The sequence below is a fragment of the Triturus cristatus genome, chromosome 7, assembly GCF_964204655.1.
Source record: "Triturus cristatus chromosome 7, aTriCri1.1, whole genome shotgun sequence".
Taxonomy (NCBI): Eukaryota; Metazoa; Chordata; class Amphibia; order Caudata; family Salamandridae; genus Triturus; species Triturus cristatus.
In genome coordinates this window covers 17,637,680-17,654,558 of record NC_140590.1, presented here as the reverse complement: position 1 = coordinate 17,654,558, position 16,879 = coordinate 17,637,680, and the positions used below count along the sequence as shown (strand labels likewise).

Below are 16,879 nucleotides of genomic sequence, written 5' to 3'. Positions count from 1 at the left end.
ATTATAACATTAGTGTAACCTTTGTTTTTTTCCTTGACTTTATATATAGATATATTTGGCTTCACCTCTAGATTCAACACCCACAGAGACTACATCTTCCAGCCCACACATAGGCTTCTTTGGTTTACTGTGAACACGTCTTAGCTGTTATTATGATCAAATAGTGTCAATGATCAGCGTTAAGCTATGAACACTGTTGCAAAGGTTTAAAAAATAAAAAACATTAAATTTATCATGTTGTACATGTGCAGCATGATTGAACATAAAAAAATAAAAACAAGCCAGCGTTGACTGCATCATAGCACTTTTATAAATGTAGCTTTAGCCACGCTGCACTGTAGTTGTACTACTGTGTAACATGGATAGAGAACAGTGACCTAGCCAATCGAGAGCTATTGTCTTTTCAAATGCTTGTCACATTGTTGTCATTACTGACAATCGCCATGTGTTTATTTCCCCTTTTAGGAGTGCCTGAAGCCTGTGTTCTTCGGTACGGACGAGAGAGCCATCCGGGTAGCTCGCAATACACTGTATACTTGCCTGGACACTGGCCTCCGCTTGCTGTCACCCATCATGCCATTTGTTAGTGAGGAGCTTTTCCAGCGGCTTCCACGGCGGTCTGCGCAGGACCCACCAAGCATCTCAGTGACACCTTACCCTGATGTTGTGGAGGTAGGTCTAGTCATTATTGTGTATATCGGATGTACTGAAAAAGGTTATTGTAATGTCATTGTCGATGCAAGTCTACAGAGTACTTGAGAGCTGGGGGAGACATCCTATCTGATCCAGACAGAAATGTCACATTTGTTTACTTTACGTCATCAGTAATTCCCTGCATATGCCTGACAGGCCTTCGAAAATGCTGAAGGTGTCTCATATAATGGTATTTACTGCTCGTAATATAGTGATCGACATAATATCATTTCAGAAGCTGGACACTGAAACGATGAGGGTGAGAAGGGTGAACCATTCTCTTGATCTCTCTGGCCTCCATTGTGCTCTCAATTTTCTGTGAGGTTGTGCATGTGTCTGGCGTTTGCACCCAACACCACAAGCAGAGATTCACTGCTGCTTGTCCTTTCTTTGTTTTCACATAGCATTGCTGGAGAGACGAGGAATGCGACAGGAACATGGACTTCATCATGCTGATTGTCCGGGCTGTGCGCTCCCTGCGGGCTGATTATAACCTCACCAAGACCAAAGCTGACTGTACGTGAGTGAAGCGATGCTCAGTCAAGAGGGCTGATGAAACTGCTCCACACTGCCTTGTGTAGGCTGAATCATATTTACATTATCTACCATGTTTGGGAGCTTTAGCATAGTGGTCGATGATTGTAATTAGGGTTCCAGGGGAAGAGGAGGCTGTAGTAAGTGATTGCAGTAAGGTCGAAAGGGAACACACAGCACATTTTCATTGACTGCAGTGGGACTTACAGAAAGAGATTGCAGAACATCCTATGGGGAGGCGTGTTGAACAAGGGCATTCATAGCAGTAGGTCCTCCATGAGTAGCAGTGGAAACGTCCTGGGCCATGGGCAGTCTGTAATGCAGCCTTTGTGGAGTGAACACTTGGAGCAGTAGAGCTTGTAGGAGAAAGGGGTAGAGGTGCTTAGTCATTGATTGCAATGCAACCTATGGTAGCGGCCCTGGAGCATTACAGACCGCAATGGAGCGACTGGGGGTGGAAGCCCTGGAGCATTCCTGACCGCAGTAGAGCGACTAGGGAAAGTGTTGGTGCTTTGTTTGATATTACCAAGAGGCTTACAGGGAAAGCACTGTGATACTTAGTGACTGCATCTGAAAGAAACACGTTAGTTAGATTCCTCACCTTAGAATATCCCCAGGCGTCAGGCTGGATCCGGAAAGACTTTTCGTCAGCAATACCCTTGCGCGTCGCTAGGCGTCGTCTGCGGCTCCGCGTCCGTTCTCGGCGTCGTGATCGCCGGGATGACGTCGTCGGAGTACTTAGACGCCGCCCTCGCGCGCTGACGTCAGTTCTTCTTTTTTCCACGCCAGTAAGCGCCGATCTGGGAAGAGCATACCCTTTTAGTCACTTTTTGACAAAACTTTTTGAACTCTTTTGGTTCTATTCTTGTCGACATAGACTCTGGTGCCGGTAGGGATGCCTGGCTTTAAGGCTTGTGACTCCTATCACCGACTAATGTGTGTCACGGACCACCACCGCCGGTGCCTTTATTGCCTTGGAACCGACCACGATGCCGAGTCGTGCCTCGACTGCCGGGCCTTGACTTCGAAAGCTAGGCGGGAGCGGTCCCGCAAGCTACTCGAGTACCGGCAGTCGGCTCCGCGCCGCTCAAGGTCCCGGTCGAGGAGGAGGTCGAGGGACCGGTCGCGGAACCGCAGCCCCCACCGCTCGTAGGGGTCCAAGTCTTCGAAATCCGGTAAGTCGAACACAGCAAGAAGTCGAATAAGCGACATCGCTCTTCTGACTCCCCTCGCCGGTCGCGCGACTCGGCTGAGGGTTCGGGTGGCACCACCCGAAGGCTCCGTCGGAGCCGCAGGGGTCCCGTCCGTCCCCATACCCTCCGGTCCCTGGGACTGACGCGGAGGTCAGTGCCTTCCTCATGGCCATGAGGAACCTGGCTCCGCCGTCGACACCTGCTGGCGCGCCTTTGGGCCCCGTAGGCTCGACTGGGAGGCCTAGCGAGCCGGCTGCTCCAGCCCCGGCGCCGTCGGCGACTCCGGTCCCGACGCCGCAGGTCCACGGGGGATCCAGGCCTGGATCACAGTCGGCGCCGGTCGACCTCACGACCCCTCCGCCGGCGCCGACTCCTCCGGTGCCATCCACGGACGACACCGTTCCCCAGTTTAGTCCCGGTCCGGGCCTGGCGTCGGAGCGGCGCCATCTGGTGCTGCACCCGACGCCGATGGTGGCAATTTCATCTTCCGCCCGCCTCCGATCATTCCACCTGTATACCAGGATTCGGATGACGGTGACGACTGGGAGGGGTCTGAGGACCCTCTGGCCCGGCATGGTCAGTTATCTCAGGACTGGGCAGACGAGCTGGGGGATGCCAGTGGTCTTGACACCTCCCCTGACACTGGCTTCATCTCTCCTCCGACCGTGGCTTCGGAGGAAGGTGCTGCATTTTCTGTGGTGCTGCGCAAGGCAGCCGAAGCCCTTGGGCTAGAACTGCCTGCTGTGGCCGTGAGGACGAACCTCCTCACCGAAGTGCTTCAACCGTCAGCAAGCTCCTTGGAGTCTCTGCTACAGTTCAATGAAGCACTCATTGACGTTCTGAAGGGCACCTGGTCCAAGCCCTCCACAGTTCCTCCTGTGGAACGGAACGTGGCCCGGCACCACCGCTCTGCACCGGGCGACCCCAGTTTTGTGTCCCCACGCCCGAGAGCCTGGTTATCCAGGACTCTACCTCCCAGACCTCCTTCCCGTCCGCCCCCCCGGATCGGGAATCCAAAAGACTAGAACAGTTTGGAAAGAAGCTGTTCTCCTCTCTTAGTTTGGGGTTGCGGTCTATCAACACCGCGTGTCTTTTGGACCGTTACTCCCACTCCCTGTGGGATACGGTGGAGGTCGTGCTGCCCCAGTGTCCGGAGGAGGCCCGGACACGACTCGCCCAGGCTCTTGCCAAGGGGCGGGATGCGGCACGGCATGCAATCCGATGTGGACTGGACACAACGGACTCGCTGGGCATGGCTATGTCGACCTGGTGGCGCTTCGTCGCCACGCCTGGCTGCGGTCCACGAGTTTTTCCGGGGATGTCCAGAGCACCCTCATGGACATGCCCTTCGATGGCAGTCGCCTTTTTGGCGACAAAGCGGATAGTGCGCTGGAGCGCTTAAAGGACTCCAGGGCTACAGCCAAGTCCTTGGGCTTTTCGGACCCGCACCCACAAACTTCCGATTTTTGTCCCTTTCGTGGCCAAGGAAGGGGCGCCCCCTCACGTCCGCCTAGCCACCAGCCACAGAATCAACCTCCACGCGGACGTGGATTCCGCCGGTCCGTCCACATCTACCCCAGCAGCATCCGCTTCAAAGCCCGCCTAGTCCGAGCTTTCAGGCCCATTCCACGCCAGTGGGAGGCAGAATTCGCCATCACCTGCTCCACTGGCGCACCATCACATCGGACAGGTGGGTGCTGCAAATGTCCGAAGGGGCTACTCCCTCCCCTTCGAGGCGACCCGACCCCTCCAGCCATGCCACCACAGTGCCACCGAATTTCGGGGGATCACTTGCAACTTCTGCAGGAGGAAGATACGGCCCTCTTGGCCAAGGGGGCCAACGACCGCGGTCCTGGTCCAGAAGTAGGTTGTGGTTGTTATTTCCACTACTTTTTGGTTCCCAAGAAGGGCAAAGGGGGCCTACACCCTATCTTGGACCTCAGGAGCGTCAACACCTTCCTCCGGAAGGAAAAGTTCAAGATGCTCACTGTAGCTCAGGTTCTGGCTGCCCTACACCCTGGAGACTGGATGGTAGCGTTGGACTTGCAGGACGCTTCATTCCGGAACAGCGGGTCTGGGATATTCAGGCTCCGATTCCCATCTTTCGGCCTCTATCCCGGGTTTCGGTCAGGTTGGTGCTGCGGCTTCTGGGTCTGATGGCCTCCTTCATCCTGTTGGTGCATCACGCCAGATGGCGAATGCAGGCTCTGCAGTGGGACCCGAAGTTTCAGTGGGCCCAGCATCGAGGCAACCTGTCCGACCACGTTCTGATCTCGGAGGGCACTGCGAGACAGTTGCAGTGGTGGCTCACGGACCGCGATTGGGTCAGTGGCAGATCCCTACCCTAACCGGAGCACATAGTGGTGACGGATGTGTCCCTCCTGGGATGGGGGGGCCACATGGGAGAGGCTGAGATCCGAGGCCTCGGGTCTCCAGCGGAGTCCCGGCTCCATATCAACCTTCTGGAGCTGAGGGCAATCCGACTAGCACTGAAGGCATTCCTTCCCTCTGTCCGGGGAAGTGTAGTGCAGGTCTTCACAGACAACACCACCGCCATGTGGTATTGCAACAAACAAGGCGGGGTGGGGTCGTGGGCCCTTTGTCAGGAGGCTCTGCGCCTCTGGACAGGGCTGGAACATCAGGGCATCACCCTGGTGGTTCAACATCTGGCAGGCTCTCTGAACGCCAGAGCAGACGAACTCAGCTGCCGGTGCATGATGGATCACGAATGGCGTCTAAACTCGGAAGTGGCGAAAGGCCTCTTTCGGCAGTGGGGAGAGCCTTGGTTAGATCTATTCGCCACCGAAGAGAATGCGCAATGTCAGCAGTTCTGCGCGTTGGAGTTTCCAAGGCGGCGCTCGCTCGGGGACGCCTTTCGTCGCGAGTGGTGTTGCGGTCTGTTGTACGCCTTTACGCATATACCACTTCTGCCCAGAGTGCTGAAGAAGATCAGGCACGACCGGGCCCAAGTCATCTTGGTGGCTCCGGATTGGGCATGCAGGTACTGGTATCCCGAGCTACTCAGTCTGTCGATCGATCCCCCGATACGACTGCCTCTTCAGGAGGACCTTCTGTCGCAGCAGCAGGGAACGGTCCTCCACCCGAACCTGTCCAGCCTCCACCTCCATGCATGGAGATTGAGCGGCGGCAGTTGATGCCATTTGACTTGCCTCCTGAAGTCTGTAATGTTATTGTGGCAGCCAGGCGTCCCTTCACAAAATCGGTATACGCCTGCAGGTGGAACAAATTTGTTGCATGGTGCACAGCAAAGGCTGTGGATCCCCTCTCCGCCCCTCTTTCTGAGGTTCTCTTCTTTCTTCTTTCACTGGCCCAGCAGGGCTCTGCTCTGGGCACCCTCAAGGGATACCTTTCAGCTATTTCTGCTTTCTTACGGCTTCCTGATCAGCCTCCTCTTTTCAAATCCCCTGTTGTTTCTCGATTCTTTAAGGGCATTGCTCACATGTTTCCTCCTGTCCCTTTCGTAATGCCTCAGTGGGATTTGAACCTTGTTTTGACCTTTCTGATGTGCGCTCCCTTTGACCCACTTCATAATTGTCCCCTTCGTCTTCTCACTCTTAAGACTTTTTTCCTGGTTGCCATCACCTCTGCTAGACGGGTGAGTGAGCTCCAGGCTCTCTCTTCTAAGCCTCCTTTCCTTTCTGTCCATCCGGACAAAGTTGTTCTCAGGACTCGTCCTTCCTTTCTCCCTAAGGTGGTAACTGCCTTTCACATCGGCCAGTCTGTTACACTGCCCACCTTCTTTCCGCATCCCTCAAGAGAGGCTCCACCGTCTGGACCCAAAATGGGCGCTGTCCTTCTATCTGGACCGCACAAAACAGTTCCGGGTGGACGACCAACTCTTTGTTGGCTACGTGGGCGCTAAGAAGGGGCGGGCGGTGCACTAGTGAACCATCTCTCGGGTCGTTTTGTGTATCAAGGCCTGTTATTCCTTAGCTAAAATGGAACCTCCTGTAGGGCTGAGGGCCCATTCCACTCGGGTCACAGCGGCGACCACTGCCCTGGGCCGGGGAGTCCCCTTGCAGGACATCTGTCAGGCTGCAACGTGGTCCTCGCTGCACACGTTTGCCAAACACTATTGCCTGAACAGCCAAGTCCGGAGAGACGGCTTCTTTGGCCGTTCTGTTCTCCAGGACTTTCTGGTGTGATCTTGGTTCGCAGACCCACCACCGGGGTTGGTATTGCTGGGGTATCTATTCTAAGTTGAGGAATCTAACTAAAGTGTTTCTTTCAAATGAACAAGTTACTTACCTTCGGTGATGATATATCCGTAACAAACATTAGTTCGATTCCTCACCGACCTACCCATCCTCCCCGTTCTGCGAACCGATATCTAGGGTTGAGGTCATCCCTTTCAGGGCCCTAAAATTTTTTGGCACCAGTGTCGGTCTCTTTCATGGCTCTGCGTTCCTGGCACGGAAAGCTATGTACAAGAACTGACGTCCGCGCGCAAGGGCGGCGTCTTAAGTACTCCGACGTCATCCCGGCGATCACAACGGCGAAGGACGCGGAGCCGCAGACGGCGCCTAGCGACGCGCAAGGGTATTGCTGACGAAAATTCTTTCCGGATCCAGCCTGACGGCTGGGGATATTCTAAGGTGAGGAATCGAACTAACTAATGTTTCTTACAGATATATCGTTACCGAAGGTAAGTAACTTGTTCATTGGGCCTAGAGTGGAAGTGCTGGGCCATGGTCACTGATTGAAATGGGACTAACCGGGTATCGATGCATGATCTGATATTATGGTCGGATATTACCAAGAGGCTTACAGGGAAAGCGGTGTGATAGTCGGTGACTGCAGTGGGGCCTAGAGTGGAGGTGCTGGGCCATGGTCACTGATTGCAGTGGGACTAACATGGTCATCTCTGTAGTTACCAAGAGGCTTACAGGGAAAGCGCTGGGCCCAATGGGACTAACATGGTCATCTCTGTAGTTACCAAGAGGCTGACAGGGAAAGCGCTGTGATAGTCGGTGACTGCAGTGGGCCTAGAGTGGAGGTGCTGGGCCATGGTCACTGATTGCAGTGGGACTAACTAGGTAAGTATCGGGGCATGGTCTGATATTACCGAAATGCTTATGATGGAAGCACGGTGGTATATTAAGAGGTTACAATGGGGCCAACAACTGAAGTGCTGGTCACTGATTGCAATGGAGCGAAGAGGGTGGGAGCGTGGTCAAATACTTCTAATAGACCCATAGGCCTCTTGGGAGAAAGTACTAGAGCATGGTCGGTGATTGCAATATAACTAGCCTAGGTGGTGCACCAATATGGCGAGGTAATTGTGTTGAGGCCTACAAAAGAAGTGCTTGTGCATGGTTAGTGATTGCAATGCAGGTCTCTCCAGTACCCGCGGTGGACCAGGCTTTTTGCAAATTAGCTCAAATGTTACTTTCTTCCTTACTCCCTAGGCTACCTCAAGTGTCTTGATGCTGAGACAGCGAAAGTGGTAACAACGCACTCGTCCTACATTCAAACTCTCTCTTCCTCAAAGACGGTGGTCGTCTTAGTGACCGAGGAGCCACCAAGTGGCTGTGCTGTCGCCATTGCCTCTGACAAGTGCACAATCCACCTGATGCTAAAGGTATGAGTTGTAACTTGGATTCTAAGGGGTGGCACAGATGATGCTTGGGGAAGGAACTTCTTCCCTCTGTGGACTTAGCGGAAGACTGAATGATGTCCTTTCAGGGTCCGGGGCTCCACAACTGTTAAGAAAATGAAATAATATTAAGATTAATTAAGTATATATGCATAGAGAAGCAACATTGAAAATCTTAAAATGTTCTTTAAATGTGAAGGAATTTAAAATTATAAACTAAAAGCTTAGTTTGTATCCTTAGCTTTATTTATTAGAGCAGTGCAAGTACAGCGGACAGAATAGTAGTATAGATGATATTTGGCGTCAAATGAAGCGCCGACAAAGGTAAACATCCATTAAGAGCAAAAAATACAGTGATATGGAAGAGTTCCGCATATAAAAAGCCTCTTATTAAATATTTGTTTGTCTGGTACATAGTTTTCTATCTGTTTGTGTATAATTTTAGAGATATTTATTTATTTATTTCTGCCATTTATTAAGCGAGCAAATGCCCTTGGGTCTCTCGGCGCTGTGGACGGGAGAGGATAGGACAGGGTCGGAGCTACTCAGTTATTGGTTGAATAACCAAGTTTTTCGTTGTTTACGGAAGGCAAGGAGAGAGGGGGCGTTTTTGATGTGAAGGGGAAGTGTGTTCCATAGTCTGGCGATGGCGACTGTGAATCTTCTGTCGCCCCAGGAGGATTTTTTTGTTCTGCGGACATTTATCAGGTTTGCTGCTGAGGAGCATAGGGGTCTGGTTGGCTTGTAGGGGCATAGTATTTTTTTTAGGCATTCAGGTCCTGTGGTGTTTACTGCCTTATAGGCGATACATAGGGCCTTGAACTTTGTTCGGCTTCTGTTGGGCAGCCAGTAGAGCTGACGTATTAAATTGGATGTAGGTTTGAATTTGGGAGTGTTGGTCATGATCCTTGCTGCTGCGTTCTGGACAATTTTCAGTTTGTTTAGGACTTTTTCCTGGGCGTTAAGGAATAGGGCATTACAATAGTCTACCTTGGACATGACTAGCGTGCTCATTAGAGTTCTCCCGGCATTTGAAGGAAGGTAGGGCAGGAGTTTCTTTATCATTTTGATGGTGTAAAATGCAGAGGAGACAACGTTGTTGGTGTGTTGAAAAAATAATTTATCGTCAAAGATGATACCTGAGTTTCTGACTTTTGTTACGGGTGGTGGGGGTGGGCCCAACTCTGCTGGCCACCAGGATGGAGACCAGCTGCGGGAGAGGTTGCCAAAGATCATTACCTCTGTTTTTTCGGAGTTTAGTTTGAGGCAATTGTTTGCCATCCATGTGCTTATTGCGAGCATTCCAGTTCGGAAATTTGCAGCGACTTTTTCTCCGTCACTGTGGGTCTCTATTACTAACTGTGTGTCGTCGGTGTATGCAGTCAGACGCATGCCATGAGACTTGGTGACCCCCGCCAAGTCAGACACATATATGTTTAATAAGGTCGGACTCAGTGAGGATCCCTGGGGAACACCGCAAGGGAAGGTGAAGGGTGGGGATTTGAAGTCGCCTAGCGTTACTGTTTGGGAACGGTTGGAGAGGAAGGATGTTAGGAGGGCTTTGGCGTTATTTGTAATAGTTATTTCATATGCCGGGGCCCACGTGACTCAATATTGACTCAGTGGGGGTCTACGGATTCCAGCAATGACTTGTGGGGGGGTCCACAGAAATCTAAAGGCTAAGAACCACGGATCTAGGCCGCCCATTGTTGAGGACCTCCATTCATCAGTGACTGGGGGTCACCCAAAGAGGGGGAGCGGCTCCATCAGAAGAGTTTTTTCTTTACACAGCGGGTGGATTTGGAAGAAGAGCTTTTTGTCTGGCTAACAATTTGTTATTCTTTCAATTTCACTACTCCCAGGGCCTGATTGATGCAGAGAAGGAGATCTCCAAACTCGGCAGCAAAAGGGCTGATGTGCAGAAGCAGATCGAGAAGCTGCGAGAGAAGATGGCCACGCCAGACTACAAGAGCAAAGTCCCCACCAACATCCAGGAGATAGAAGCCGAGAAGGTAGAGGAGTGCACATGCTGGGAGTGTGACAGAAGTGTGACATGAAGTCGGCGTCCCTAGAGGGTACTGCACAGGTGTTCATCAGTGTATGATGCTGATGAGGCTCTTTTTATAGGTGTAGTACACAGAGAGGTGTCCTTAGAGGTGTAATATTCAGAGGATGCCTGTGGGTCTGTAGATGTGCGATAACTTGGTGGTTGTGTTGTAGGTATTGTAGGAAGCTGCCTCTCTAGTGTACCAAAATGAGATGCACTGTGCAGAGTCTCCAGGTATCCCTTACTAGTGTACAGGGGCTTGCTTCAATCAGTGGCGGCTGGTGACATTTGAAAGTGGTGGGCTTCAGCAATCCCAGGGTGCTCAAGCAGCCTTGGGATTATCGGAGGGCAGTGCAAGGCATTTGTTGCACACACTGAGTCAATAAATGAGACCCATGCAATAAGGAAATCCGACACCAATTTATAATAACACAAATGTTTATATTAATTTAGAATCCAAGGTCTTCTATATCAGGTGAATACGTTTCATATTAGCAATTTTCAGAAACAAAGAAAATACTGCTGTCAGATTTGAGGCATGAGCCTCGAATGCAGGCAATGTTATCCTATGGGATTAAACATACAATGCATGGGGTCTCCTGCAAGCGACTTACAAGACTGTTTTTCGGGACTTAAGGTAAGTATAGGTCATGGTCCAAGAAAGCACCAAGAATTCAGGGTTACGTGTCCTGGGCTGTCCGGGTGCAAAGGTTCTTTCAGCTGTGGTAGCCTCGAACATACATGTCAACTGGGAACAGTACCTGCAAAGAAAGACTGCAAGTGGTTACTGGGGTGCCAATCCTGCAGAACCCAAAGGAAGGCTCAGCTCTTGAGGGTCTCGAGGCCACAGAGACTCCCTCAGTTTCAGTGGACTCTGGCTGGAGGGCTCGGGTGCATAGGTGTATTGTCCAGTTGGTCGGCAAGTTTGAGGCTGTCACAGTTCTTGGTGCACCTGCAGAAGAGGAATTAGAAACACAGCAAGTCAACTTCTGCAGAAGAGCTGGCCTCTGTAGAATTCCCTCAATATGCAGGTCGGTTTTGGGGGCAAAGGTATTCAGACTGAACACAAACAAGCCTTGGTGCTTGCAGTAGGCTCCGGTACCCTGGGTATTGGTACAGAGAGCCTCAGGGATGGATCGAAGACTGGATGGGTTGACTGGGTTGGCTTCCTGGACACACTATGACCTCCTCCTGGATGGGTGCCACTGCGTCGGTAGACCCGGTGGTCAGCAGATTTGGGAACTGGACTTGTGTTTGTGGATCCTCTACTTCAAGGGAGATGCTGGCTGGCTGGCAAAGTGCTGCAGCCCTCCGAGGCTTTGGGAGGAAGCACAGCTGCCGGACTAGTCGGGTATTTGCAGTTGTCGAGACAGGAGCAGGCAGGCAGGGTTTGGCTCCAAGTCCGCTGTGCTTGATTTCTTTGGCTCTTCTTTGTCCTCCTTCTTCTTTCGAATCTGAGTTCCTGGTGTCAGGGGACACCCTAAATACTGAATTTAGGGTCGTTAAGGTGAATGAAGGGTAGTAGCCAATAGGCTACTTACTCTTCGGGTCACTATACCACCTATATGACCACTCATATGGGGACTGGGCATAGCCCTGTCCCAGAGTTCCAAATTCCACCAAAAACAACATGGTGGATACTTTCGTGGAGCACATCAGGTAGCCCACCTTAATGGTGTGACTAGCCTGGTGGAGCAACATGCATACTTGCATAGCTAATTTCCTGCCTGTCCCGGTGCCAAATGGGCATCTGGGCAGGGGTGGCATCTCCAAGGTCTGGGGGAGTCGGGGTCGCGTATCCAAGGCAGCAGGGGCTTTGAAGCCACAGGCCTTGATCTGCTAGATCACTAGACATCCTGCTGGAGGTGATGAGGACAGCCTCCTCCAAAGGCAAGCATGGTTTATGACCTCTGAGAGCGTGGGCTCTCACCTGCAGAGGGGTAAAAACATGTTTATGGTGGCAGGCTGGACGATACCAGTCAGCCAGCACACTAGAGAATGGTACGTTTTTCAGGGGGCACCTCTAAGGTGCTCTGTAGGCGCATGTCATAATAAATCTTGTACTGGCAGCAGTACAGATTTATTAAGAAAAGGGGTTTGATACCAAACACTATAGGTTTCAGTGAAGCCATAATGTAGCCGGGGAACTCGTAATGACCAGTGCCCAGTACATATACTTAAAATGGCTTCCCTGTTAAATTCTATCTAGTAATCAAACTAGACAGCACATATGTCCTCACATGTAAGATAATGCACCCTGCCTTAGGGCTCTAACGCCTGCTGTAGTGGTGTCTTGCATATATTGCATGCAGTGACTTTGCATGGCACACAGTGAGTGTGCCAATTGTGTTTTCACTCCTGGCTTGCATCACGTCCTACAGTCTGCAATGGTAGGCTGTATGCAATGTATATGGGGGTCCCTTAGGGTGGCATAATACATGCTGCAGCCCTTAGGGGGACCCTCTTTAGTTCCCATGCCCTAGGTACCAGGGGCACCACATACTAGAGACTTCTGAGCTGCTAAAGTGTCTCCCAATTGTTACACACTTAGACCATTTTACCTTATTTTAGGGAAAGAGAACTGGCACTGAAGCCTGGTTAGCAGGGACCCAGTGCACATCAGTCGAAAAACATCAGTACCAGTGGCAAAAAGTGAGGGTGGCCATGACAGAAAGGGGCACTTTCCTACAAGGATGTGTTACACAGAGCAGTGCCTATTAAAGTCTTGTTTGCTCTTAGGTGTGAGTAGAGGAGTGTAGGGGGGGGCTTACCACACAGATAGTATGTAGGGGCCTGTGGTGTGCATAGAATGTTAGCTCTAAAAGCATCGCACCTTTTATCGCAAGGTTCTTTGCAGCTTGAAAGTGAATTTAGTTTTCCCTGTTCTAAGTGTGGGGTGACACTCCGAGGCAGCCTTTGCCATCCATGTGCCTTGAAGCCACCTCGCCACTAGCCATACAGTGCTGTTGACACAGTGGACTAGCTTGTTTTTCTAGTGTGTGGGCTGCAGGGGACCCTGGTGTCATTAAACCTCAGCAGCCTCTGCTCTTCCTGGTGCAGGAGGTGGTCTCTTTGGCGAGGGTGGAAGTATATGGGGAGTTACATTAATGTCGTTTTTTTAAATAATTGTTTTCCCTTTTTCTTCCTAATTGCAGCTGAAACAGAGTGAAACGGAGCTCCAGAAGGCCGAAGAAGCCATCAAGAACTTTCAGAAGATGATCTAAACTCAGCCATTTTTAGAGGTTATATTTTGTAATTTAAGGGAAAAATAAAATGTACCAACGAGGTTCCTCCTTCTGGCAGTGGCCTCGCTCTCCATTCAGACAGCGTGGAATCCACACCAGAGGAGGGCGTCCCTGCTAGAGGTCCATCCTGCCCGGGAAGCTTCCCCGGAGGAGGAGGATGAGGACGAGGACAGGAGTCCAAGAATTCTGAATGTTTGCCCCTCCTGAGCTGCGCAGTGTACGCCTTCAGCCACTGGAAATAAAATATTTTATTAGAAAACATGCTTCACTTAAGAGTGCGTGCATGCAAAGTCAATTTGTCTTTTTTCACAGTTCTGGTTTGGGAGGCGCTATACCAGGGACATCTTGACTGTGGGATTTAAGAGGGAGCCTCCCAACCCCACGCCAAGAACCCCAAGCCCAGCATGGAGCAGGCAGCGAGGCAAAGGAGGTGCGTTGAATCCAGCCAGAGTGTGGAGAAGCGACAGTATCAAGCCTGGGGTGGGCTCATGTGTAAGGTTTGGGTTTATTACCCATGATCACCTGTATCCCGGAGATCAATGTTGGATGTGCAGTTTACATTCTTGTTACAAAACCTGTATGACTGGTTTTCTTGAGAGTTCCGTGGTCATCTCAATTTTTGTTTTTGTTTTTTTATTTAGTCTACTTGGTGCTACTCCCTCCCACCGCCCTCAGCGACCATTGCCTTCCGGCCCATTTTTCCTCAATTAGTAATTGGTAGTGAACCCTTAACCATGTCCTTTGAGTGTTTGTTTGTAGGTCCAGAGTGGGCAGCGCATGCGCTGCTGCGAGGCATACAGTATTGGAGTATGGCTTTGGAGCCGTGCCCACACTCTGCTCATATTTTTTATTGGCTTGTGTCATTGTCCTTCGTAAAAGCTGGCTTCTGAGTCGTCGTTAGGCTTGTTAGTCCCTCCTTGGTACCGCCTTGTCTGCATTTGTCTACCATAACGACTGGAACTCTTACTTGTCTGGTTACACGTCTGCTTTATCTTGGCTGTGAGTACTATTTTGTTTAATGATTTGCCCCTATACCACCCACTAGGTCGCAGCACGCCCCCGCTTTATTTTATTTACTAATGGAGGTCCACTTTAACTATAGCAGCCGTGTTTCTTTCTTTATTTATTTTAGCAGCGCAGTCCACTTTAAGTCTAGTGGCAGCACGTACTTATCTTTGTTTTTTTTTTTTTTTTTTTTTAATAAGGCCCATGTGGTGCTCTCACATTCATGGAGGCTGCGCCTTTTTGTTTAAACAAGCAAGGTGCGCGACCACTATTAAAGTGAAAGGGGTTCGCATGGGCGCTTTTACAAAAATTTATCGGTTTGTCAACTTGACAAACGGATGCTTTTTTTTTTTTTTTTAAAGCTCTCATGCCGCGGTTTCACTTTAGTGTCGGCCACACCTCTTTATTTAGACGCGGCTTGTCTAAAGAAAGGGGCATGACCTCCATAAAAGTGAAAGCGCCACATGGGCGCTAGTAATTTGCAATTCAATATGTCTCGCATTTGCGAGAGTTTGTTATTGCATTGCCAATAGCTCAAACTCTCGTAAATGCAAGACGTATTGCATTGCAAATGCTTGTATCTGAAAGAAACACGTTAGTTAGATTCCTCACCTTAGAATATCCCCAGGCGTCAGACTGGATCCGGAAGATTTTTCGTCAGCAATACCCCTTGCGCGTCGCTAGGCGTCGTCTGCGGCTCCGGCGTCGGCGTCGTGCGCCGGAATGACGTCGTCGGAGTACTTAGACGCCGCCCTCGCGCGCTGACGTCAGTTCTTCTTTTTTCCCCGCCAGTAAGCGCAGATCCGGGAGAGCTACCCCTTTAGTCAATTTTTGACTAACTTTTTGATCCTGTCTCGACTCCAGTGCCGGTAGGATGCCTGGTTTTAAAGCCTGTACGGACTGTAACCGCTTGATGTCGGTTACGGACCATCACCGCCGGTGCCTTTACTGCTTGGGCCTCGATCACGACGCAGAGTCGTGCTCGGACTGCAAGGCCCTGACCTCGAAGGCTAGACGGGAGCGGTCGCGTAAGCTTCTCGAGATTCGCCACTCGGCTCCGCGCGCCTCTCGATCCCGGTCCAGGAGGAGGTCCAAGGATCGGTCGCGGAGCCGCAGCCAACGTCACCATCAGTCGTCGGGATCCAAGTCTTCGGGTAAGTCGAAGCATTCCTAGAAGTCCAAGAGGCGACACCGCTCTTCGGACTCCCCTCGCCGGTCACGCGACTCGGCCGAGGGTCAGGGTGGTTCCACCCCCGCGGCTCCGGCGGAGCCGCAGGCGCCGCGCACGTCCCCATACCCTCCGGTCCCTGGGACTGACGCGACGCCGGCGGAGGTCAGTGCATTCCTCTCGGCCATGAGGAACCTGGCTCCGCCGTCGGCGCCCGCTGGTGCGCCTTCGGGCCCGCGGACCCGACTGGGCTGCCTTGCCTGCCGGTGGCTCCGGCCCCGGCGCCGTTGACGGCTCCGGCCTCGACGCCGCAAGCGCCCGAGGGACCCGTACTCGAGTTCCCGCCGTCGCCGGTCGACCTCGTCACGCCTCCTCCGCTCGACGTCGAGCCCCGGTTCAGTCCCGCTCCGGGCCTGGCGCCGGTACGGCGTCGATGGAAGCCGCGATCGGCGCCGCTAGAGACACATTATGTCTACCGCCCGGCTCCGTTACTTTCTCCTCTATACCAGGAGTCGGATGATGGGGACAACTGGGAGGGATCCGAGGATCCTATGGCCGTTCAGGCTCAACTGTCCCAGGACTGGGTAGATGAACTGGGGGAGGCCAGTGGCCTGGATACCTCTCCAGACACTGGATTTGTCTCTCCTCCGACTGTGGCTTCGGAGGAGGGCGCTGCTTTCTCTGTGGTGCTGCGCAAGGCGGCCGCAGCCCTTGGGCTCGAGCTGCCTGCCGTGGCTGTGAGGACTAACGTCCTTACTGAGGTGCTTCAGTCTGCAGCAAGCTCCACTGAGCCTCTGCTGCAATTCAATGAGGCCCTCATTGACGTTCTGCAGGGCACCTGGTCCAAGCCCTCCACAGTTCCTCCTGTGGACAGGAACGTCGCCAGGCGCCACCGCCCTGCTCCAGGCGACCCCAGTTTTCTGTCCCAACACCCTACCCCTGAGAGCCTGGTTATCCAGGCCTCCACCTCCCAATCCTCTTTCCCGACCGCCCCGCCGGACCGGGATTCCAAGAGACTAGAACAGTTTGGCAAGAAGCTGTTCTCCTCCCTTAGTTTGGGCCTGCGGTCTTTGAACACCGCTTGTCTCTTGGACCGTTATTCCCACTCTCTGTGGGATGCGGTGGAGGACGTGCTGCCCCTGTGTCCGGAGGAGGTCCGGACACGACTTACCCAGGCTCTGGCCGATGGGAGGGATGCCGCGCGACATGCTATACGATGTGGGCTTGACACCACGGACTCGCTGGGTAGGGCCATTTCTACCACAGTGGCGCTTAGACGTCACGCCTGGCTGCGGTCCACGTCATTTTCGGGCGATGTCCAGAGCACTCTCATGGACATGCCCTTTGATGGCACTCGCCTTTTTAGCGAGAAAGCGG

The 16,879-nt window shown here is 52.2% G+C and overlaps 1 protein-coding gene across 2 annotated transcripts in view; it reads left to right on the top strand.

Annotated features, from left to right (window-relative positions):
• VARS1 (valyl-tRNA synthetase 1) overlaps positions 1–13,588 on the top strand; it is a 246,999-nt gene extending 233,411 nt beyond the window's left edge. For both annotated transcript variants that reach the window (XM_085615512.1, XM_085615511.1), the window contains exons 27-31: positions 466–672; positions 1,098–1,209; positions 7,850–8,022; positions 9,900–10,049; positions 13,240–13,588. In XM_085615512.1, coding sequence (XP_085471638.1) covers positions 466–672; positions 1,098–1,209; positions 7,850–8,022; positions 9,900–10,049; positions 13,240–13,308 — 711 coding nt within the window. In that variant the 3' untranslated portion in view covers positions 13,309–13,588. The remainder of the gene's footprint in view (positions 1–465; positions 673–1,097; positions 1,210–7,849; positions 8,023–9,899; positions 10,050–13,239) is intronic.
• Positions 13,589–16,879: the final 3,291 nt, after the last annotated feature.